This window comes from Orbicella franksi, chromosome 9, assembly GCF_964199315.1.
Source record: "Orbicella franksi chromosome 9, jaOrbFran1.1, whole genome shotgun sequence".
In the NCBI taxonomy this organism is placed as follows: Eukaryota; Metazoa; Cnidaria; class Anthozoa; order Scleractinia; family Merulinidae; genus Orbicella; species Orbicella franksi.
The window spans coordinates 27,166,477-27,190,473 of NC_138153.1; the positions used below are offsets into that span (position 1 = coordinate 27,166,477).

Below are 23,997 nucleotides of genomic sequence, written 5' to 3' on the forward strand. Positions count from 1 at the left end.
GACTACAACATCATGCAACATCCACGAATGTTGGGTGAGAAATTTGACCATTTTCAAATTTGAGCCGACAACACCCAACATGTCGCAACAAGTCGCAACAGGGTGGCCAAACGCGCGAAACATGCTACGCCCAGCAATGTTGCTATGTGTTGCGTTGAAGTGTTGCGATCGTTTGGCTGGGGCTTAAGTTTGTTTAATTTATGAGCAACGCAGACGTGTGGTTTCTACCCCTCGAGCAACACTTTCAGCTACTTTCGCTTCTTTGTGTTCTCCAAACTTCCTGCGTACATCATAACTCGATGATGCTTGCTAAATAATAATTTTATTTTTATTTAATTTTTTTTAACTCGTACATTTGCAGTTTTTTTGTGTGTGTCAATGAAATCTTAAGACAGAAAAAAAGTGTACTATATGAGTCTGGAGACTGAAGTAACCAAGGGTTTTCTAGTCAGCCTCCAGGTATTATGTTTCTATGGAGATTTAAGAGAAAAAAAGCTATTAAGAGAATGAGATATGTACATAAAATTGGAAAAAAAGGAGCATATAGAAATATTACTAGTTTTCAGAATATTGTTCAGACAGTAAGTAAAGTTTCAGAGTCAAAGCCGTAGTCAAACGGCTCATGATAGTCCATGATAGTTGATTCTCCCCCTCACTGTCATCAACTATCAGCGAGTTTAAGTAACCACGACGGCCACGACGAGGGCAGCGTTGATTAAAAAATGAATTTATATTTTACCTAAGAATCTCGCGGTACTCTTAAGTCATTTACATTGTTTATCACTGTCAAAACTATCACGAAACTAAATCTGGGCCACAGCGATAAATTTGAAATGAAAATTTAAAAAACTTTCCGTCGTGATTCATGTTCTCCCGGAAACAACGCAGCATTTGGTCATTTCACTTTGTTAGGGAGTTTCGCCGAACAAACGGTTTAAGGGCCCATTAACTGATCTTTTCGAGCCGTTGCTAAGGAAAATTTATTCTCTCATAACCTCGTCATTTTTACTTATTTCAGAGTTATTTCATGTGTTTTAACTTTTTCATGATCAGTAACACTAGTGATGGCGTCATCAGGCCCCGCCCATGGTCATGTGACTAATACTGAAAAACGCAAAGGCTCCCAGGCAAATTACTTTATCGGGATTTTTTCATTGATTTAATATTCTAATTTAAATCCTCATTACGCTATGCATAGATTTTGTTTCATTTGTAAAAGGTCAGATTTTGAGAGAATTTCAAAATATTGAAAAGTTCGTAATTTTCTGAAAAAAGCATGATTTCGAAGAAGGAATGCATAGCTATGTTTCCAACATTGGCTTTAATCGAAATTGGTCGAAAAAGGCTGGATTGAATGAAAAACAGCGTTTCCTTTAGCATTTAAAGAAACCGGAAGTGCGCCCGATATATATTGGAAGTTACCCTATGCAGCATGGAGTTAGTTGGTCTTGTCTTTCTGTCTTTCTCTTATTTTGTCTTTGCTTGTACTTTTTTTACTTTGCATTTTGCGAAAAACAAAGAGAAACATCCAAAATGAAACCGAATTTGCAAGTTACTGAGTTGTTTTTATTTTCCGCGCTCAGGCTGACGTAAGTGACCAGAAGTGAAATTTCACCTCCTTAGCAACGCGCGCGAGCGCGCGCATAAATCGGCTAATGGACCCTTAAGCGCTCAGGTGACGCCAAGCTGAGAGTAAATTAGAGCTCTTTTACCGGTTGTTCATCGAGTTGTTTCGTCATAATGTTTTGGCCCTAGGCTTAGGCACATGTTTGAACGGAGTTTGAAACTATTGCTACGTATACCGAAGTGATTTAATGCCTTTCAGGTGCTCAAGTAGTTTTCCTTTCTTCTTAGGATTACTTGCGTCATTTGTACACGTCTGGCAGGCAATCATAGCGCGCGCTACTGTAGTCAGCCGCCACCTTAACAAATAGATTCCATGTTGCCTTTCGTCTGTTCAGTAATAGATCACAGATGACGTCAAAATGTGTTAATAACGAAAAAGTGGCACACGGGGTGATAGCCGAATGTGTCACTGATGTTCTTATCACATTTGACCATTGTTGACGTCTTCTGTGATCTATTGCTGACGCACGGCAACATGGGATCTACTTGTTTCATATAATAAAGAAACAAAAAAGAATGTCCGCCATCTATGCGTCTGTCCTCCAATAGATCATAAGCACGAACCAATCAAAATGAGAACAATTTTTACTCAGCTAGTACCGTAAGGTTGTTAACAAAATGGGAGCCACTTTGCGTTTTCGAATTGCCAGTCATCGCTAGAAAAGTAAAATCAAAGTGGGTGGAAATCATTTGTGGTCTACTGGACAAGATAGATAGGATTGCATTGTCTTTCGGCATAAACGATTGGTCAGCTGAAATGTGAAATGTCTGAGTGTTGCATTCATGTGTTATGAAGTCTTACGTGAGTAGGAAAATTATAGCCGAAAGCAAGAAAATTCTCTGTATTGGAAAATAAAAACAGAGGTCACGTAACCTATTTTACCACATGACTCTCCAGTTAAATTTCAGAAGTCCGCCAAAATTTAAAAACAAAGTAGACCCCCAAATTAGAAAATTTGCTGCGCTCTAGTCTTTATGGGTTTGAAGGAACGCCTGGTCAATGAATTCTAAAAATGGTGGCCTCGATCAGTTTAAAAACAACGAATTCGGCGAGCTTTTCAAAGGGTATCCTATCTTCTAATACGGGGGGGGGGGGGGCACTGCCATATATGAGTTATATAGGTATGTGCCGCTGTGAAGGGTATGGTTTTCAAGCAGTATATTCTAGAATAGGGTATATAAATCAGAGCGTATGGGTCTAGAATGATTATCATTTTCCACGAAACTGACTGGTTGGTTGAAGATTTTATCTAGAGTAAGGAAACCAGGGATTGCCACTCAAAAATATAAAAAACTTAAATCGGCAAGTTTAAATTTACGCAAATCAACCTCAACAGTGTCGATAGATGGGAGGATTTTGGGAGTTTACTCTAGTATAGGTTAGCAAAATTCAGCTGAACTAGCTCTGGTATAGGCTGAGGGTTCCAGGTCCCAGCGACACGTCCCCACCCAGAAGTTCCCAAAGTACCCCCTCCGGGCTTCTAATGGCGTTTTGGAGAGCTTACTGCGCGCTGTAATGTTGCGTAAATTGGATGAGCAAAACCGAGCCCGGAGTGTGCAGAAACAAAATCATTTTTTTTGAGAAACACACGAATGTTGCAATTTATCAAACAGAACGACGGTGAAGGTGAACATAGCTCATACCCTGGTGGAAAACTACAATGATTTCGGACACACCGCAGGTTACTCTGTGTAAGTGACTGCATTAAATGGCGTCCTAAAATGCAACTCTTAAGCATATGGAAAACCGAACCGAAAGTCACAGTTTTTTATCTCGTTCGAAGCTTCCAAACAAACTTTAGGAATAAAGAACCTAAATTAGATCGACGGTAACTTGTGGAATTTGAAATGTTGGGATCTACGAGACAATAGCTGAAAGTTACTCCCATACGTTTTCTGTAATCGGAAAATCCAAACAGAGCGTGAAGTGTCACGCTTCAACTGCGCATGTCGATTCGACATTTCCCGGTGTATCTAATCGAACGTTCCCATTCTTGTCTCCTGAGGCCACGCTCCTTTTGGTCAGCACCAAGAATCGCAACGCCACCTCTGCGAAGGTCCAACAAACACAGCGGTCAAACGTCGGGCATGCGCAAATGGGTACATTTTTGGCAGCCGCGTGCCAACTTCCCGCGCAGAAATTTGAAGGAAAACATGGGAAACAACCAGTGTCACGCAAAATTTACCAAAAAAAATTGAAAAGTTCATAGAAATCTGTAAAAGGGAAAGAAAGCAAGTAAAAGGAAAACTTAAGACTTTTCAGACACAAAGTTTACTAAGTTACCGGTGTTCCGTTGATTTACCATTTTGTTTTGAGCTTTACCAGAAAAGTTTATAAGTCTTGAAAACCCGTGTCACGCTACGAGCCGACGGCGTAGTATATTTTTATTTGTTTTTATTAATCATTCGATGCGTGATGCCGGAAACGGAGGACAAACGGTGTGTAAAAAAAGGAAAAATGGGAGAAGAAAAAGACGATTGCAGTGATTCGGCTTTGCTCAGACGAGCTGGAAAAATTTTGGTAAGGACTGTGGGGATTCCTTCCGGATCCTGGATTTGTCTGAAGCACAGGAGCGAGATGAATCGAAACGACAAACGATGTTCATGTCCATCGTCATGGGGGCATAGCTCACCAAAACACCGATCCCAAACCGCCTGTACCTGGTCTTTGACCAGGTGGGAAAATCTTTTCTAAACTACAAACTGGGAAAGACTGATGCAGTAAATGCAAAGTCCAGGCGAACAAAAAATTCAAGGAACACGGAAAATACATACCGCGGTGGGAAAGAAAGACCTGCAACCATAGTAGAACAATTTTTAACTCTTATTTCTGTTAGCTCTCGTTGTACAGGCTAAAACATAAGCAAATATATAAATAACGAGGAAAATGTCATTTTTAGGATGCCGATGACCCACGAAAAGAACAATGTCATGAAAATATTTTGGCCGCCTTTTAGTTGCTCGATTGCTCGCACATGCGTAGACGTTTGACCGCTGTGTTGGTCCAACACCAGAAGTCCGCTATTCAAGGACTCTTCCCGTCGCTCTGCGCATGCTCAGAGTCAAGTCTGACAAATATACGAAACGATTACTGTGAACATGCTCAGAAAATTGGACCTTCCCAGAGGTCGCGATTCTTGGTGCTGACCAAAACCAGCGCGGCCTCTGACGACGAGAATGCGAACGTTCGGTTATCGAGCCCAATTGAACACCAATCATTCGATGGGATTCGGCAATGGAACATAATCGAACTTACACTAAAATTTGATCAATCGAAGCCACGTGGTCGGGGAAAATTGCTAATGAAGGTCGAATTACTGCTACTTTTCAGTGATAGGTAAAGTCTGCATACGAGTCAAGTGGCCCACCAGGTCCCGGTTTCTGTAGCATGAAGTTACTAGGAGTATTTCTACTCCCCCCTGGATGGGATGCTGGTCCATCGCAGGGTTACCCCCAGCATTAAGTTTGCCGGTGCCTATTTACACACCTGGGTGGAGTGAGGCACTGTGAAAGTAAAGTGTCTTGCCCAAGAACACAACATAATGTCCCCGGCCAGGGCTCGAACCCGGACCGCTCGATTCGGAGACGAGCGCACTAACCATGAAGCCAACGCGCCTCTCACAGCTAGTGAACCCGAAAAGAAATGTCGAGAGCGTCGAGAACCCGAAGTGATATCCAGGAGACCCGGGAGGAGACTGCATGTATGGAAATTACATCAAGAAATGGATTCCGAACAAAATCGAATCGGATTGAGTTTGCTCGATTGTTTCGATTGGTTCGACAATCGAACTCTCAGCAAAATAGACGTTCGATTTTGTTTGATTGCCAAATTCAATCGAACGATTGGTGTTCGATTGCATTTCGGTTCGATTTTGTTTGACTAGATACGCCGGGACATTTCTGGTGATGTTAAACGCATTTAGATAAAGTTTCCAACGGCAAGAATCGACTTGTAGATTCGCTCTCGATTTCTATTTGTTAATTATCGTCACGCCATCTCACCGCTATCACACCCGGTGTAACGCTGCTGAGTAAATCAAGCCATGCATGTGGACGGTAGGTCAAAAACTATATATTGTTTTAAAATCTGAGAAGAAAACCTTCTACTTGGCAATACCATTTTGTTTTAATGAGAACACGAAACGCCTTGCAGCACACGAAATAGACCTTAGATGGAATAAATTTAATATCCACAAATTTCCGCTTCAGTAAACAAATACGCACGTACTCATAAACAAGTTAGAACTCCTTTTCCGCGTAAAAAAAATATTACTTTCGATAAAATTGTCCCCAGAAGATAAAAAATAACTATAAATCATTTAAATGGGAGAAAGGGTCGCATTCAGGCTAAAATTCCAACTGTTGTTTAGGTTATCTCTTGTATTCATGAAGACAACTGTAAGTTCAAAGGTCATAAACTTCAAGCGAGTACCGTAAATATTTATTCGTAGTTTGAGTTGCCCCAAAATTCTATTTCACAGAACGATAGAGGAAGCCTTACATTTTCTATAGAATACCATCTTTACCGCGGAATCCATGTACCAGGTAGGAAGTTTTGTAGTTGAAATTTTCCAAAATCGAGCTTTCTGATAATGCTGTTTAGGAGGGTAAATTTGAAAATTTTTTAAAAATTCAGGTTTGAATCTTTTATCAATTCTAATAACTGTACTTTGTAAAAAAGGAAGGGTCATTGAATTGTGTAATATCGAAATAGATTTGATAATTGTTTTAGTTTCCTTACACGAGTCGCAAATACGAAGCACATTTTTCAGTGGTTCGAGGGCTTCTCCAAGGGTGAAAATTAAAAAATCGCTTTACTTGAAAAATATAAATCCAAACGAATATTTTCCTAAATAGTTTCCAGAGGGCTTTCTTTTGAAAAAGTTTGAGGGAATTCGATATTTGCATTTTGCACACCTATCCGTAGTATTTACAGGAAGTCACTCTTAATTTATTCTCAAGTCTGCTGTTTATTCTGCGTTCTTGCCAAATCTTTGGGCATAATATTTGATCCACTCTAGTATTTCCTGCATGGAGTATTTCCTGGAAAGCCTTTTTCCTTTTTTAACACTGGAAAATAGAATAAGAAAACTTTATATCAGATTCTGTAGAACTCCGGCAGATTAAGTAATTCTGGAGGTATTTCAGTTTACCTGGGGTCAAACTTCTCAAGAACAAATTACAATCTTCGCTTTTACTAAACGTAATAGAAAATCAAAACACGAAGTAGCTAGATACAGAAACCATTAAGCAATTTCTAATATGCCTGCCTGATCGACGAGAAAAATACACGCTACACACGCTTTGAGCGGACGGCAAACTCCCTATTCTAACTTTTAAAAAAATCATAAAACAAAGCTGGATATTGAAAACAAAACAAGAGTGAATTTATATGCGTCGAAATTTATATCTAACAGACAAACTTGTTGAAAACGAAAAAGAACGCATGAACACTTACCACACTGTTAGTATTCATCGTGTTCTGTAGCCTGCTTCCTACTACCCTGGATACTGTTATTATATTCCCATTCGTCTCTAAACAAAGGAGGCTTTCCTACTGCCACAGGTTGAGTGCTGTTTTCCGCCGATCTCGGTTTCCACTGTACAGCTCGGTAGATTTCTATCACCAGAAGCCCCAGGATCAGGAACAACAAAATAACGCACACAGGCTTGTTGAAGAATCCTTCCGCAAGGGATAGCATTGTTTAACATGAATTCAGTCAGGAAAGTGGTGCACCCCGTGTGACTTTTGCAAGCGTCGCGCGTGAAGAAAGAGAACTTTCTTAATTTGTAGCCTATTGTATACATCTGTCGGCTGTGATGGTTAAATGAAATGTATACACTTTGATACTGAAAGTGGGGGTAACTCGATCGCTCAGTGGGGCGTAACGTAACGTACGTGGTCTGCTTGGATTCTACGTCAGAATTCATCTCTTGTCTCATGTCCAATCATCTTCAGAGCTTCACAAATGTTACTAAACAACTCTGTTCTGATCAATAGCTTAGGGAAAAATATTCCCACAAAATCACAAATTATCATAAAACATTTGGGACTCCAATCGTGTAATAATTCATATTACGTACTTGAAATAAACTGTGACGTTGATTAGGGCTCTTACCTAGGCAGTCGGCTGTAAAGACTGCTTTTCTATTTTCGGAGTGAAAACTAAATTCTTTCAAACTTTACCAATTAAATCTCAGTCCAAACCAATTCATATGATCGACACCGCCTAAGCTTCTACAAATATATATTAAAATATAATATATCTCTTCGCCGCTATCACGGAGAATGAGTTGAGACTTCTGCACAGTAATCATCATTGTTAATTTGTTGTTGTTTTTTTTTTTTGCCATTGTATTCAACTTTCGGAAATGATTAGCAACTAAAGATCTTTCCACATCATGCCGGAACTCTAACAAATACAATAAATTGTTTCCGATTTATATATATTCAAGTTTATTTACATCTTAAGTACTAATGCGTCAGTCAATTCCAGCAGTGCCCATCCCCCCCCCCCCGGGCAACCGCGGGGCATTTGCTTAAGTTGTCAGTCCCGGGGGTGGGGCATCCGCAATTTTATCGCGGCCCGGGGGCTGGGCATTTGCGTACCCCGGGGCGACCCCGAGGCATTCGACACACGTGTTTTGGAAAGTGCCATGGATGAGTTCATCGGGAAAGACGAGGCGTTTTTCGAACAATGGCTTGTCCGTCAGGGACTAGAGAAACTTGTTTTTAAAGTTATGTTTTCTCAATTTTAGATATTTCTTCATTGCTTGTAAGCATATAAATATAAGCGACAAGGTGAACTACATTTTGTTTATCACAAAACAGTAACTGACGTGAACACGACTATTTCGCATTTCGCATTCAAAACTAGCCTAGCATTTTTTAAATTCATGAAAGTGGAGTTAAAATACTTAAGGTTTGCGAATTCAAATGATGCGATCTTCAAGACAGATCTTGCGAGCTTAAAATGCAATGCATCATCATTTAAAATGTCTTGATTCTTCACAAAAAATGTAGCCTGCGAATACAGGCGTCTATCATTGCTCGCGGCTGGGGACACGTCTGCCGCAATCCCAGCTATCCTCTAACAAACTGTTAAAAACAAATATAAAGAAATAAATATAATCAGAATCAACTAACACGTACTATTGTCCTTGAAGTCTTACCGTTGCATTAAAATACTGAACCGTTGACCGTTTTATTCACTGATTAATTAAAAAACTGTGGAGGTGCTGCAAGGTGACGATCCCGGGGGCGGGGCATTTGCCCTCTTTCTTCGTCCCCACCCCGGGGCATTGAGACAGCTTATGTTTCCCCACCCCGGGGAATTTGCCCATTTTTTTAAAAAAATGCTAATGCCCGGGGGTTAGCCCGGGGGGGGGGGATGGGCACTGCTGGAATTGACTGATGCATAACATTCCTGATCGTGTAATTGTATAAGAGGCTTAACCTCCTTTTTCGCAGAAAACTATCTATTTGGCAGAAACAAAAAGCACAGAAAAGGAACAATTCCTGTCAGATGTGATTTCGGTTTTATTATACTCAACTTAAAAGTCGCCGGGGACCCGACGGTCGGCAGAAGGCGGGAGAGCCTTTTACGTTCAGAAATTTGGCTTAAACTGCGCAAATAGGCTTGTATACCGTGGACTCGTTGCACACGGTTATTTTTGTGCTTTAATTACTGAAACATATCAGTAAAGACATATTTTCCCAGCCCAATTTGCTGTTTACGAACAGATGAAAGCCCTTTGCTGGTTGTCAATGCAACTGTCGGCAGTGGCGACACAGATACACATATGATTTTAACTTAATTGTCCGTCAAGTGCTTTCCGTTAGCAAATACTGTTCGCATGATTGTTTTTGTGAGTTATTTTTAAACAGGCGGAAAACAGTTCCCTTCTCGTTGTTTCTGCAAATGTTGATGTGTACGCCACAAGAATTTGCACTCTTTCAAAGTACGTAAATGCACTTTTTGCGTGACAATTGTAAGATGGCGAAGCGCCTTTTTAGTAATTGAGGTGGAAGTTTACGTTATGCCTCAGAGCACCAAGCGATTTAAGCCCCATAAGTACCTCTTGTGTGCCCAAACAGATTGAAAGCTCTCAAAAGATCCACATAGCTAACACATGACGTTAGACTTAAGATCTTCCACTTGTATTGAACTTGGAAAGAGTCAAACTTATCAAGAGTTATCAGGAGTCCATTAGATTTATTTGTAGTGACCTTTAGGTTAATATCACTCTAAAAACGAACTTAATTACAAATTTATTACTGAGCTTTTGGAAAATTTGTTTGCGTGGGTGCCGTGTAAGGTATTAAGAGAACTCCGGCATGGCGAGAGGAGTCTGGGGTACAGTCGGGACGGAGGGTTTCACATTTGAGAGCTTAAGCAATGACGACGACGACCCAGAGGACAACAGCCAGCATAAAATGTTGATATATTTTACCTTCGAATTTCGCGAATGTCTAGATTTGTTTCGTGCGCCTATTTGTCTCAGAACTTGCTCAAGCTAAATATATAACGCCAGCGTTCAATTCCAATTAAAAGTACGAAAACTTAGCTCCCGCCGTTCGCGTTCTCTGAAATACGCAGAACTTGGTCATTTCACGTTGTTGATGTGCAAAGGACGGCAAAGAAACGTAGAAAAATGTATAACGCACCCGCACAGCCATTGTTCTACACATTAAACCTTTTTTCTTTGGTGGCGTTCTCATTGCCGTTGCCGCCATGGTTTGCTTAACATTTTAGATTTGTGGTTGAGAAAATCACATGATTATCGTGACGCCAAAGTCGTTTTCAGAAGCTCTGTTTTCAAAATGTTTTCCGTTCATACGAAAACTCGTTTTCAGATTCTCCCGGTTTGAAGAGCGTTTTCGAAAAGCTCCGTATTCGTGACGTGTCAGTGTGGACGGTAGGTGTAACCGTAGAAATACAGCGGGTTTTCAAATTTCTCCTGCGTAGCGCGGACGGAGCCTAAAAGCCTAACAAAGCTGAGAGCCCGCGGAATCTCGCCAAGATCGAAGCGCGATACACCTCGACCGCGCTAAAAACTACAACCCGTTGTTTTCGCTGGCCAATAAACCGGTAACGCTAGCCTGATTACCGTACTTATGGGTCTGTCCTAACGCACTTGTTTCCCTTCTCTATAAGTTTGGATGATGTTTAACATACACCCTAAAATTGGTCAAAAGTTTAACCAGTTAACTGTCTGTTGAGAAATGACGCTTTCAGATCTGAGATGCGCTACAATTTAATGTTAATCTGCCGGAGTTCCACAGAATCTGATATAAAGTTTTCTTATTCTATTTTCCAGTGTTAAAAAAAGAAAAAGGCTTTCCAGGAAATACTCCATGCAGGAAATACTAGAGTGGATCAAGTATTATGCCCGAAGATTTGGCAAGAACGCAGAATAAACAGCAGACTTGAATTGACTTAAATTCGTACGCGCAATAAACGAACGCGTGACTAAAATTCAAAATGTTTCCTTCGGAACTGCTTCTTAACAGGCCCTATACTAACCCTTACCGTTAGTAAGAGGTTATTCGTGCTCGTTCTCACGGAATAACAAATCGGCCATGTTTGTTATTATATGGAGAGTTTTGTGCCGTTTAGAGTTAACCGTTTTACCGATTTTGAAGTGCTTTAGTCGAGTACCGTTCCGTTTACCGTTTACGAACAGGGCCGTACTGGATAGTACGGCTCGCGCTAACTATAGGTTAGTAAGTACAGTCGAACCTCTGGTAAGCGACCACCCAAAATGTCAAGCTTTAATAGGTGGTCGCTTACGAGAGGTGGTCGATTACGAGAGCTTAAACCATATTGGGTCAAAATTTTACCTCATTAGGATATGGTAATTTAATTTTAAGGTCGTTTCTTTTAAGACTGATAACGTATAGTCTACTCCCCAGCCGTTTTTTGGGATGTCACGCAACGCTCCCCCAAAGAAACGGCTGCTCACATCCGAACATTCCTTTCATGAAATTAGCCAATCACCGCTTCCGTTCCATTTTCAAGAACGTTTTCGCGCCAAATTCGCCCTTTGAAACTTGTCCAATCAGAGAATGTTTTTTTATCTTTGTATCCTGTCGTGAGAGACGTCACAAATGAAAATACAGATTTCCGACTTTTGTTTAGGGACGCCGAAAAATACCGGCGACGCTTGAACGAGCTTTCTATGTAGCTGAAGACTCTTCAAAATTCAAGCTAATTATTAGAAGCTTTCAACTCAAAAAATTATTGTCGAGAAAGAAGATATCCATTTTAACTTAATGAAGGAACCAGGAAATCAAGTAGCTTCGCTCGATTTGTTGACAGCGAGTTCTGAATGCCGCTCTTTCTTTTCTTTTTTTTTTCCGCTCTTTCAATCTGTAGGAAGCATTTAGCCCTTGATTGACGATCGCATCATTTGAATTCGCAAACCTTAAGAGCGTAAATCCGAAAATAACGAGAATCGGCCGACAAAAGCGAAATAACGAATTTTTTCTTATTTGACTAAAAGAACCTATTTGGTTAACTGTTTTCGGAAATGACATCTTTTCATCAAAATTTGCAAAACTTGAAAATTCGGCCACAGGGCCTTCAGCGGCGGCCATGAGACTTGAAATTTGGCACATGGTTAACATACTCGTATGGACGTACCAAACGTTTTCTTAACATGTCCTTTACACAGTTTGTGGGGCATCTCTTAAACTTTACTCGGGACTAAATTTTGTTTAAAAAATGTTTTTTGTACAAAATAGTTAACCTTCGGAAGCTGAACCATTTACGGACCTAAGTGATAAGGCTAATATTAGCAAACTTTGAACTTGTCAAATGCTGTCTGTTATATTACAGTTAAGTAAATAAATATAACCAAATAAAAACAGGTTCTTTATTCTACTCGCCTGGAAAAAATCACAGGTGGCCCGTAAAAACTGTTCCGTTGAGAGAATTTTCCGTGAGGTCACTTTGGGGCATATCTCACTTAATTATTCAATCGTTAATCATAGCGCAATTGTTATTATTTCCGACTATTGTTTTATTCTATACCTTCCCAATACCTCTTGTAAGGTAAAGAATTACAATAAATCCAAGATAAGAAGTTCAAACAAGATTTTACAACTCATTTTATTTATAGACCAGTCTGTTTGTTTTTTCAATAGCACTGGTACTTTATCATGAATCACGCAAACTATTTCACACGGTAGCGAACTTGACTATGGCTTCGATGGATCCTTTTTGAGATGGGTCTTATGCATTCTATAAGTCTGCTTTAACGAGTACATATAGCCACTCAAGCAATGGAAATACAAAATTCATGAAACGTGAAAGGGATATCTTTAAACATAGACAACAACTATAATTAAATTAAACTAGGAACGTCGCGTTAAACTTTACAGTATCACTACCACTACTAAACACTTGCCTGCTTTGCTGTACTATTTTCAAATGCAAAATTTCCATTCAAGAAAACGTTTGAGATATGGTATATTCCAGAATCGGTGTATATTAGTAAGACGTTATTTATGTTTCTTACTTTATGATTAAACATTTTTACTCGAGCTTCGGAATGAACTCAGTAGATATTATTAAATTAAACGGAAATCCTTGAGAACGTTAATTAACAGATTCATTCCTAGCTTTGGAATTCTCAATACGCTAGTCACTTTGGATCTTCATCGCATTGTTACTTTTTTCATAAAGTTTACCTTGATGAACATACGATTTTCAGGCTAGTGAAAATACTTGTTCCTCAATCACACCTCTAACTTGTGTTGCGTGACAATTTGATCAGCAATTAATTTGCCCGAGATACGGATCGATATGACTAGCTACTGAGCGTTAGTGGTTCAGGTAAAAGTTATTTACAGCGAACACTTCACTTCACAGCGAATATTATTTGTCTTTCGCCTCATAAGCCGCCGTTTACAAGAAGTTTAACAATTTGTTGAGATCCTAACTGACCCAGAAGTCTGTTAGCAGCGTTTTAAATCCTCCTCTTAATCGAGGATTCTCATCAAGAACTCCTTTAAGCTCAGTTCTGTTTTGATCTGTTGTGCACCCGCCATTATTCCACAGATTGCGTTACATTTGACAAATGTGCATTCAAATGTGCATTCATTTCTAGGTTATTTTTGCAGGGTGGGGAGGGGTGGGGGGGGGGGGGGTCGTGTATTAAAAAAACAAAGAGAAAAAAGGACAACCAGAGACAGTATCAAGTCAAAAGATTATGATCTGTGTATCTTGATCAGCTTTATCAGTTCATCAGTGAGGCCCTATTAGGGGTTTCAGGAAGTAATCATGCTCGTAATTTCAAACCATGACAAAATTCGAGAAACGAACAAACCATCGATTGAGCGCTGAACGATTAAACGTCGTTATGAATGCTGAAAAACACAGCAGTTTACTCAACAAAGTGCACCGCAACAGCGCGCGCAAAATGACGCGTGCTGTCCAATTACAAGCCTGACGCGTACACTGTCCAATTAATGCTCAAATCGGGCTGCTGATAGCCAATCACGTTCGAGAATTTTGTTATAGTTTTGATTAAAAGAGAAAGGGAAAGCTCAAATAAAATGGGACAAAATTACAACAAAACAAGTGGTCACAGATAGAGGCCTTAAATTTTGTGATCGAAAGAATCTGTCGACAAGTAATCAAATGGAAGACTATTCCAGTCAGTGAAAGTTCTTGGCCAGACACTATACTTAGAGGTGTTACGGGATGTCTGCAGCGGGATGACTTTCAATGGATGAGGTGATCTAGTTTTTAGAGAAGGCTGATGTCTTACATGTTTGTTTGTTTGTTGTTTTCTTCAGGTCAATACTGACACAAAGAGACTTCATCAGAGAAACACTACTAGGTGTGGTGAACAAAGTGGTGGACTATCTAAAGCAACTTTGCATCACGTTCTGGTGTCCAGTCGCTATAAAACGCTGTTTTGTTTCGTCCCAAAGGTTGCATGTAGTAACTGGAAAAGCGTTCTTCTAGTTTTAGAGGGGTATTTTAACACAACCAAAATTAAAGGATTCATCGTGCACCATATGGGCCTGTTAGACGCTCTGAAACGTCACTCCAACAGTGAAGTCGTCCGCATGCTACACACATACAAAAAGATTGCCTTTGCTCGTGAGCCTATGGAGCGCATAGTTTCAGCATACCAGAACAAATTTGCCCAGGATTATGAAGGAAGAAAATATCACAAGAAATATGGCAAAAGTATCACCAACAAATATCGCAAAAATTTCACGGGCGAGGTCACCGACGAACGTTACACCAAGTTTAATGACTTTCTGAAATACTTGAAATACTTTCTTTTCGATGATATCAGAGGAGGAATTCGTCCAATTGAGAAATGCGTACGATAAAGATTATGAAATATTTGGTTTTCACAGACCGACTTATTCGGAAGTAATTGGCAGTGCATAAACACTGATGCAATCGTTATTCCCTGCTTTTATTCTTCACACGGTCGGAAAGAGTCAGGGAGGGGGAGGAGAGGAAAAGGTAAAGGGGGCTGCGACTGGGACTAAAAACTGGGTGATCCCGGGGTACCTGAGGTTCGCCTCGATATCTTCATCTGGGGGGGGGGGGGGGGCCTCAAAGGACCTCAGTCACTGTATTTTAAGTTGTTTTGGCCACACGTACAAAAATCTCCTTTAGAAAGAGGGAAATCTGAAAAAAAAGTAGTTCACAAAGAAAGAAAAACACCTAAGAGATAATAATAAACCATACAGGAACACGGATGGTTATTGCGTTAAGGATGGTAAAGATTGACACGGATTACAAACGACAAACTTGAAAGATTTAGCCTAAACGTTTTAAGATGCGCAAAACGTGAAGTAGCTCCTCTGAGTGAAACAAACCCGTGTTGGCACCAATTGAAATGCTCCTGACTAAAACTTTAATTTTACTGGCTCTTTGGGCGTTAGTATTTGATTTTACCTGTGTTCGTTTCGTGTAAAAGGTTGAAAACGACTGCAGGTTAAGTTATGTTTTTATTTCAGTGCAAATGTCGCAATAGTTCCTTTTCCACGACAATTCTTTTGCAATACACGGCCGAGCCAATCAAAACTCCGAAGACAAATACACGTAGGCGGCGCAAAGCATGCGCCAGTCTTTCTTAAAGGAGCTACGTCACGGTTTGCGCATCTTGAAAAGTTCTAAATTTTTCAAGTTCTTCGTTTGTAATCCGTGTTAATCTTCTCCATCCTTAGCCATCCTTGTCCCTTTGTGGTTTATCATTATCTCTTTGGTGTTTTTCTATCTTAGTAAACTGTTATTTTCAGGTTTCCTCCAATTTAAAGGTAATTTTGTACCTGGTCAAAATAGCTAAAAATATCGTGACTGAGCGCCTTTAACCAATCGCTTTGTGTTGTTAAGCAAATGCAAACTGCTTTAGACGCTTGAGTCTAAGTATGTTTTTATTCAAACCGTGACGAAGACAACGAAAGGTTGTGTCTTTAAGTCATACCATTTCCATACAATTTGTTATTTTAAAATAAATTAATATTTTGTTAAAAATATCTGCACCTTCAAAATATTTCTAACCTTAGCGAGCTATTTGTTCAAGAAACGAACTTGAAATGACTCAATAACCCAGTACATTTGTAGATTACAGTGCTGATAAATTAAAATAGTAAACGCCGATGGGTATTTTTGGTTTCTGTGCCTTTTAGTAAACATTTCAAAAGCTACTTTCGTTCATTCATTCATTCATCTCAGCAGAAGTCTATGAATTAAACTCGCCATCTTTGGTATTAACTCATTTCTTGTGCTAAGAGATTCGCTAGAAGACTATTGATAAATCCTTTTGTTCCGCGAACCAGTGGCGTAAAAGTGGCCAATCCCACTGAATTGCAAAATGACGGCAAACGTAAATCCCAATATGTTTTACCAGTAATTTGTTCACAGACGAAGAGAAAACTTCGGAAAGGCGGGATCACAGTAGATAAACAATTCGTCGCTAATGATTTTTGCTACATCTTTTTCCACAGTTTAAAGCAATATCAACGTCATTTGCCCTCAACGACGTTTAGGTCTAAAATTTGCCCACTCACGAATCTGATAGCGCAAGTCGTAATACAAGATGTAGAATTCATCACTATAAACTTCAGATCTGGATTTATAATTAGTTATATTGGCTTTGAAAATGACTTTAAAGGCAGATCCCAAATATGTAAGGAGCAGGGTGTAAGTAGCATAAACTTTGATGTCTTTCTTTTTTAAATTTCTCCAGCTACCTATATGCAATAATTCTGATATCTACCTCTAAATGTAATAAATTACAGTATCTTCCACGCAATAATCAGGTATTTTCACAGACGGTTTGTAGAGTTTGTACCCAGTCCATTCTGTCTTCCTCGGACGCAGCTCGAAAAATATATTTGGTTCCTTTTCGTGTTCGGAGAAGAAATGTGTACCCCGCAGTTTGTTTCGTGCTCCCTGTCAACAGAACATTTGTCGTATGTAGCTAACAAGACCACTACTAAACCCCCTAAGAAGGCATGTAACATTTCTTATTATTTTCCTACAGGTATAATACATCTTGAGGCGCGGTGGCCTCATAGTTAGTGTTCTTGGACAAGACACTTTACTCTCACAGTGCCTCTCTCCACCCAAGTGTATAAATGGGTACCAGCGGATTTAATGCTGGGGGGTAACCCTGCGATGGACTGGCATTCCATCCGGAAGAAGTAGAAATACTCCTAGTCGTTTCCTGTTACAGAAACCGGGATAAGCTCCGGCCTGATGGGCCACTTGGCTCGTATGCAGGCTATAATATGCCTAAGTGAATTTGAAAAATGGTCCGATATCTACCTCCTATAAATAATAGTTAACCGAAGGTTTTGAATTATCTATTGCTCTATTTTTCAGTAGGGCATTAACAAAAACTCATCATGCACGAGTATGGAAGAATCCCACCTTAAAAAATAGCCCACTAGAGCGTGTCAGGAACCCATGTCTCCCTAGCGTGTGTAACATCGGCCACAAACAACAGCCATTTAATAAGAGACAAACAACAAATAACCCTGGAACTTTCATAGCCAGTAAAGGAAATGAAAAATTTCCCACCTGACAGCCCTGACGCCTTCGCCCGTCCCGCTCCGGGTATCAAACTTAACGACCCATCCCCTACTGTCAAACAGGAGCTCATGACTCCTGCTGTCAAATATTTCTACATTGTCAAATTCAGGCAAACATCCTTACCGGGGTCGTACTCAGCTCCGGCAAACTCCTCTTCGCTTTTTAGAGTCTTTACCTCACTGTTGACAAGCTTTATTTGTCCAACTGGTACAGATGCCTGTTTCCGAAACAAAACAAGCAGAAACAGAAAAACAATAAAGGAATATGTCACGGTTTACACATCTAGAAAAGTTTAGCATAAATTTATCAAGTTCTTCGTTTGGAATCCGTGTTAATCTTCTCCATCCTTAACCATCCTTGTTCCTTTATAGTTCATTAGTATCTCTTAGGTGTCTTTCTATCTTAGTAAATTACTATTTTCAGGTTTTCTTCAATTTAAAGGAACAAATATTCTTTACCTTAGAAGGTCGGCAGTAGAACAGCATCGTCGGGTCTTTGCAGAGAATGAATTTTCTTGTCTTCCAGTTATGGCGGACATGACCCTGTAATATAGTAAATAGTATACGAACTAATGACCCTGTAAATTAATTACAACCCCCTCCATAAGTCTATACCTTCCTTGTCTGAAATTACGCCAAGAGTTGCCATTTCGAAGTTCAAAAGAGGATCAACTGGTCCGCAAATGAAATCCAGTAAAAACTAAACACCATCAACGTACAAATCTGGAGATATTTCAATTAGCGACTAAGTACCTTCGCTCGTTCACTTATGCTCCCAACCACAAATATGAAGATACTATTAGTAAGTAACTCGTTAAGGGAGAGCAAATTGTAGTTTGTTATAGGCGGTTTTTCCAAGACTTCACGGCAGAATTAGAAAAAGTCTGCCAGACTTTCTCAAGTTGACACCACAACCTTATACATGTCTAACCAATTATTGTAACACTCCTTTTATAGCTTCAGTGCACTATATAGTAATTTTCAAACAATAAATTACTGTGTACTTATTGACTGAGTAAGAGGGCCGAACGGGAAAATATTTGGCTTGAGGTCAGGACTTACGGACCGAGCACTGCGAGGTTCATGCGTCCTGAAAGAGGGCCAAATATTTTCCCGTCTGGCCTCCCACTCAGTCAATAAAAGTTTTATCATAAGACCATTTTGTTTTTTAAATTTGTTTTTGCTGGAACGAGAACGCGCGAGGCAGTATTTGCTTCGTTTCTAGTAGGGCTGTACGAGTTTCTAGTCGGGCCATGATCGCACATAGCCTCATATAGGATCTTTATTTCCTATGGTTTTCCATAGACAGAGCGCACGGGGTCGTACAGGTCTTATATATCATTTTATTTAGGTTTCCATCAATGAGAATATGTCTTAGAGGCCTTAATGTTCAGTAGAGTACTTTTCAATTGAGTGTCGAAAGTAATCAGGCAATTACTCTGGTTTTGGTTTTGGTTTTGGTTTTACTACGGTTTGAGATTGAGTTTGAGTAGTCTCTGAATTGGTAAGATCGATTGGATGACCAAGTGGAGCGAGCTTTTTAAACCAATTCGAAGAGTAGCAATGCAAAAACAAAGCAAACACGAATCACTTTCGACACTCAGGTGAAAAAGCTCTAAATGATCTCCAACGACTTCACCTAGTTTGGCATGTAGAGGGCTAGAAAAAATGGACTAAAATAGAAGGTCGACTGTTGGAAAGAAGCATACCTTTTTCTGCAGAAAGCCTTGTTTAACAACATTCCCTTTGATAGCTCCACACTGAAAAAAGAACAAATTCTATTAATTTCTACCGATTGTCAACTACAGTGAAAGGCAAAACTAGAATAGAATTGACGTATTTTTTGTACCTGATCTCGTGGAATTTCGTCCTCAGAATCACTGGAGTCATCAGAACATTCCAGCTCTCGAAATTCATTAGCACTGTATCTCAACGCACACTACGAAACGGAAACACCAAGAATGAAATTAAACCCTACAAAGAAAAAATTCCTTCTGGGACCCAGGGAACCATGCATGCTGTGATTGGTCAAATTAGTGGGCCGTATTTCTACTGCAGGGCCTACTAATATTTAAAGTGGTTATTCAATTCCATGGGCCATCACAGAACTTAACCACAGCCGTTTTGAGCCACGGACGTCAACCGGAAGCTTATGTTCTTGCTTTTAGCACGTTTTTATGCCCGACCAATGAGTTGCAAAGCTCTCATTTTAGCACTTACAACTTTATATTTTCGACGAAAAGGGAGAAATACGAGACGAAGAGGAGGAAATTGCGACTTCCAGCTCACGTCCGTGGCTCAAAAACGTCTGTAATTAAGCGCAAAAACCTGTCTACTTACAAATCTGTAAAGAGCATCTGGGTTGTCCAAGAAGGTGGTGGCATTTTCAAATTCTGTTTTTCTCTTAAATGACATTTTGCTTGTTATTCCAACTGGCTGGAGATGAGCACCTTCTAACAGTGCACAGGCCAAGTTAATACCAGTGTCTCGATTTGATACAAAGCACCATTTAAGCAGCCAATCGATCACTTGAATTCCTGTGTGATTTAAGGTATCTTTAAGTCAATAGTTACTTAAATTAAAAAAAAAACTTTATTGGGCAAAGACTACAAATATATAATTACAAAGACTAAATAAGAATATAAATAAAAATTAAAAAATTATAATAATGACAAAATAAAATAGAAGAGAATACTTTATACTTAAAACATTTCCTCACCAGTAAAACACAGTTTGTGTGGTTTATTTTCTTCGTGACACATGTGAGTGCCAAGGGGTATTCCAGCATCAGCATCTTGCATGGCCTCAACCATCTCCCTGACAGAAATCAAATTTTGGTACTTACTATGCCTCTGACAATAACATGGAACTCTGAGGTTCAAGAACCAGCTAACAATATTTTATTGACGGTGTCTTTTGCTGCTGTTAGTAACAATATCAATAAATAGATATTACTATTTAATAGTAATATTATTATGGTACATGTAATCAACAAACCTTGAAAAAAAAAAAAAAAATAAAATGGATTGGGGGTGTTTAAAACAGGAAATAGTGAAACGACAAGGGTTAACCCTTACAATTATTGGCAACTAACCACTTTCAAGCAAATTATATTTAATAGGCTAACTGGGGTGCTATTTAAGCTAACTGGAGCACTATTCAAGCTAACTGGAGCACTATTCAGGCTCACCGTAGTGCCATGTCATCATTTCACCAATTTGCATTTTAACCACGCCCAAATGGATCAAAATCTTCAAATCACAACCCACACATGCCACTCTCTAAATGGTTTCGTTATTGAAAGGCACAGTTATATCTGTCGATAATGTTCACACTTGTAGCACATGCACATGTGTAAAGTCACATGGCCATTTTTTTCTTGAGGTTTTCTTTCATATCACACATGACGGACTAAGCAAAAGAGGGACTACACCTAGTCTGGATTCTGTCTCCTTTCCCGGGCTGGGCTTTTCTCCGGGTTTTTCACCCTCCTGGAAAACCATCATCGACAAATTTCAATTCAATCAGCTAAGAGCCTGAAAACTAGCTAGGGTTAATGTGGGTTCCTCTCTAAATATTACAATTTATTTTTGAGATGATGTTTTGTACCTTATTTGTGTTGGTGTAAACTGCACAGGTGTCCTTGGGTAAACACTTCTGCGAACTTCTTCAGAATCTGTACACTATAAAAACATATTAATTGGACTGCTTGACTTTGATAACATTGTTTTTAACAATAAATACTATTTTCAAATTCTGCAAAATTCCAATAGCAAGCCCTCCACTTATAGTTAGAGGCAAACCTGCTTTCTTATCTGCCTGTTCTATTAGGTTACTTACTCCATTAAAACTTGTTTCGTACCTTAAACTTTATGTCTAATCTTCTGACTGCATTTGCAATTGCTGTGGTCCATTCTTCACGTTCTTCTTCATTTGCTGCCTGGAGTAAGTATTCTATGTTTTCTTTGGTTGTTATTCTGAAAACACCCTAAAAACAACATAGGACAGGTTCATGATTGCATGACTAACACGACCGGTCAGTGTAAAAAAAAACCTGCAGACTGCCTGAGCATAAACAGGATTATTCAGGCCAGTTGCAGTGAAATTCTGCACTCTGGCTGGCCTGAATATCACTCCAGTTAGACTGGATATCACTCCGGTTAGCCTGAATATCACTCAGGTTAGCCTAGATAATGCTCCAGTTAGCCTGTTTAAGGTTAGCTTTAAATGATGGAAATGGTATCACAATTCAGTTATTTAAACAGTCTGTAGTCCGCATTTTACCCCTGGCCTGCAGTCTGCATTTTACCAGTCAGTCTGCATTTTACCCTCACTCTGCATTCTACCCCTGGTCCACAGTCTGCAATTCACTGTCTGCATATTACACTGACCGCTAATACAACTGTCTTTGATCAGTAACAAAATGTAGACACTGCAACTTTATCACAAGCAACATTTATCAAGCTTATATGACAAGTCAATGACATAAACCATTTTGTGAAAATCAAGCATGCAACTTGTTGGTAATTGCTGAACATGACACAAAAAATCTTATAGGATTATAAAACATGGTGTAATTGAAACCCTGCAACAATCACAGTCTGGTGCATGCTAAAAATGCTGAGGTAACAAAGTGAAACCTCCTCCTGTTCCTTACCCATGTGGGGAAAATATGATGTACTATAATTCTTTGCTTGGCTGTATTGGGAAGTGTTTATATGTACACCATCACAGGTCATTGCAGAGAGGCCCCCTTGTCCATGGAATCCCCACCACAACTACAAATAAAGGTACCTGCACCCAATACCTTTCTGGCAGCCAGCCCTCTAACTGTTAGGGACTGGATCTAAATCTGTGTTGTAAGGTGATTAATTAGAGGAAGGGAACTGCAATTGAGAATTTTGAGAAAAAAGGGGGAGGGAAGGTGGAGGAATGGGGCTGGGTACTTGTAGAATAACAGCATAATTTTGTGAAAAAGTATGAAGCAGGAGAATTAGAGAAAACTGTGCAATATGTACAATGGACATAATAGGGGCAGCCAAAAAGCAAGGGGGGAGGGGGGGGGGAGGTAACTGGGAGGAAAGGTAAAGTATGAGAAGTGGGATCAAGGATATCATCAGGGATTTGATAAGGATTTTAAGCGCTATGTTATTACTGGTTGTATATTAATAGCTACGCTATTCACACCTCCTTTTTAGTGTACTCTGTGCAAGGTGAAACTAAAAAGCAACCTCTTAGTGGAATCTCACCAGCATTGTACATAATCTACGTAACGAAAAGAACACACAAAAAACGCTGGTTAGAAGTTTGCAGACCTGAAGTAAATCTTAAGCAAATGTGCTTCATAATTGTATATGGGATTCAGCCTTGTGTGAGCCTTGTGTAGAATTTTGAGTGTTGATTTTTATTCCATTCTTTGTAGTGATGTTCTTTTATTTCCTGTTAGTCAGGCTTTCTACAAAAAATTGACAGAACATTTCTCAATATACTGTATAACATTTTCCTCTTCAAACCTGATTTTTTTTCTTGAAGTACACTAACGCTTCATCGTACAAAATAAACCATCTTGTTTTCCAGTTGTGACGGACATGACCCTGTAGAGAAACAACACATTTTTAATAAATTAATTGAGCGGAAATGCGCACACAAAAATGGCATTGAAAGGAACAAAAACAACAAACAGTAAGATCTATTATAAGTGTGTGATACAAGCTTCCCGCTGAGAGTCACCCGGTTAGTTCAAAAGGTAATGCAATATAATTTATATAAAATAATCTCGACTTTAACCTCAACATAAGTACAGTTTTTCCAACGTCTCTTAAGTTCCTTCCGGTGAACTAATTTCAGCGCTTTTTCATCGATCGAAATCCATGATGGCTCTGTCGCTCTATTCTCAACAATGTTGCACCATTTGTATGCCTTTAAAACTGACTGGCAATTTGCCTACCTTCTTTACCAGAAAACCCTCTTTTAACTTCCTTGCTTTCTTGGAGTCCATGTTACCTTACCGTGTACCTCCAAATCATTGTCACAATATCGAGAGGATAATTCCCAGAACAAGCGACGTTACTTGGTGCAAACGATTTTTTACTAGCACAGTTAGAATGCGTGACAGTCACAAACAGGTCTAGTTTCACTCTCGACTCTCAAGACGTTTCAGCAACCAAATGCTTCAGCAAATACTAAGTTAATTAACCAGGAAGCATTAAAAACCGAAAAAACCGAGATAGTTCTTCCATGTAAGTGAATTTTAAGTAAAAGTTTGACCATAAAACATAACCTGGTTACAGCGTAGAGCC

At 39.5% G+C, this 23,997-nt stretch overlaps 2 protein-coding genes and 1 pseudogene across 2 annotated transcripts in view; 1 reads left to right on the plus strand and 2 right to left on the minus strand.

Annotated features, from left to right (window-relative positions):
* Positions 1–4,752: 4,752 nt before the first annotated feature.
* LOC145497159 (uncharacterized) overlaps positions 4,753–23,997 on the minus strand; it is a 171,838-nt gene continuing 152,593 nt past the window's right edge. The window contains exon 2 of the transcript XR_014050654.1: positions 4,753–5,038. The gene's annotated coding sequence lies outside the window, so the exon portion shown is untranslated. The remainder of the gene's footprint in view (positions 5,039–23,997) is intronic.
* LOC145498598 (carbohydrate sulfotransferase 11-like) lies at positions 14,408–15,714 on the plus strand (annotated as a pseudogene).
* On the minus strand, positions 16,027–23,977 carry LOC145496602 (pleckstrin-2-like). Its single transcript, XM_081476305.1, has 12 exons — positions 23,646–23,977; positions 23,212–23,292; positions 22,886–22,963; positions 21,561–21,686; positions 21,308–21,381; positions 20,418–20,515; positions 20,039–20,235; positions 19,548–19,637; positions 19,408–19,458; positions 18,158–18,241; positions 17,823–17,916; positions 16,027–17,057 (listed from the first exon to the last, which is right to left on the minus strand). The coding sequence occupies exons 1-12, from the start codon at positions 23,694–23,696 to the stop codon at positions 16,921–16,923; spliced, it is 1,161 nt and encodes a 386-aa protein (XP_081332431.1). The 5' UTR covers positions 23,697–23,977; the 3' UTR covers positions 16,027–16,920.

Coding starts and splice junctions, on each gene's coding strand:
- LOC145496602 (XM_081476305.1), bottom strand. CDS start 23,696: ATGGACTCCAAGAAAGCAAGGAAGTTAAAAGAGGGTTTTCTGGTAAAG. Junction 19,638..20,038: donor CAGATGCTCTTTACAGATTT/GTAAGTAGACAG, acceptor TCCGTTTCGTAG/TGTGCGTTGAGATACAGTGC. Junction 17,058..17,822: donor CGGAGCTGAGTACGACCCCG/GTAAGGATGTTT, acceptor TTCTGTTGACAG/GGAGCACGAAACAAACTGCG.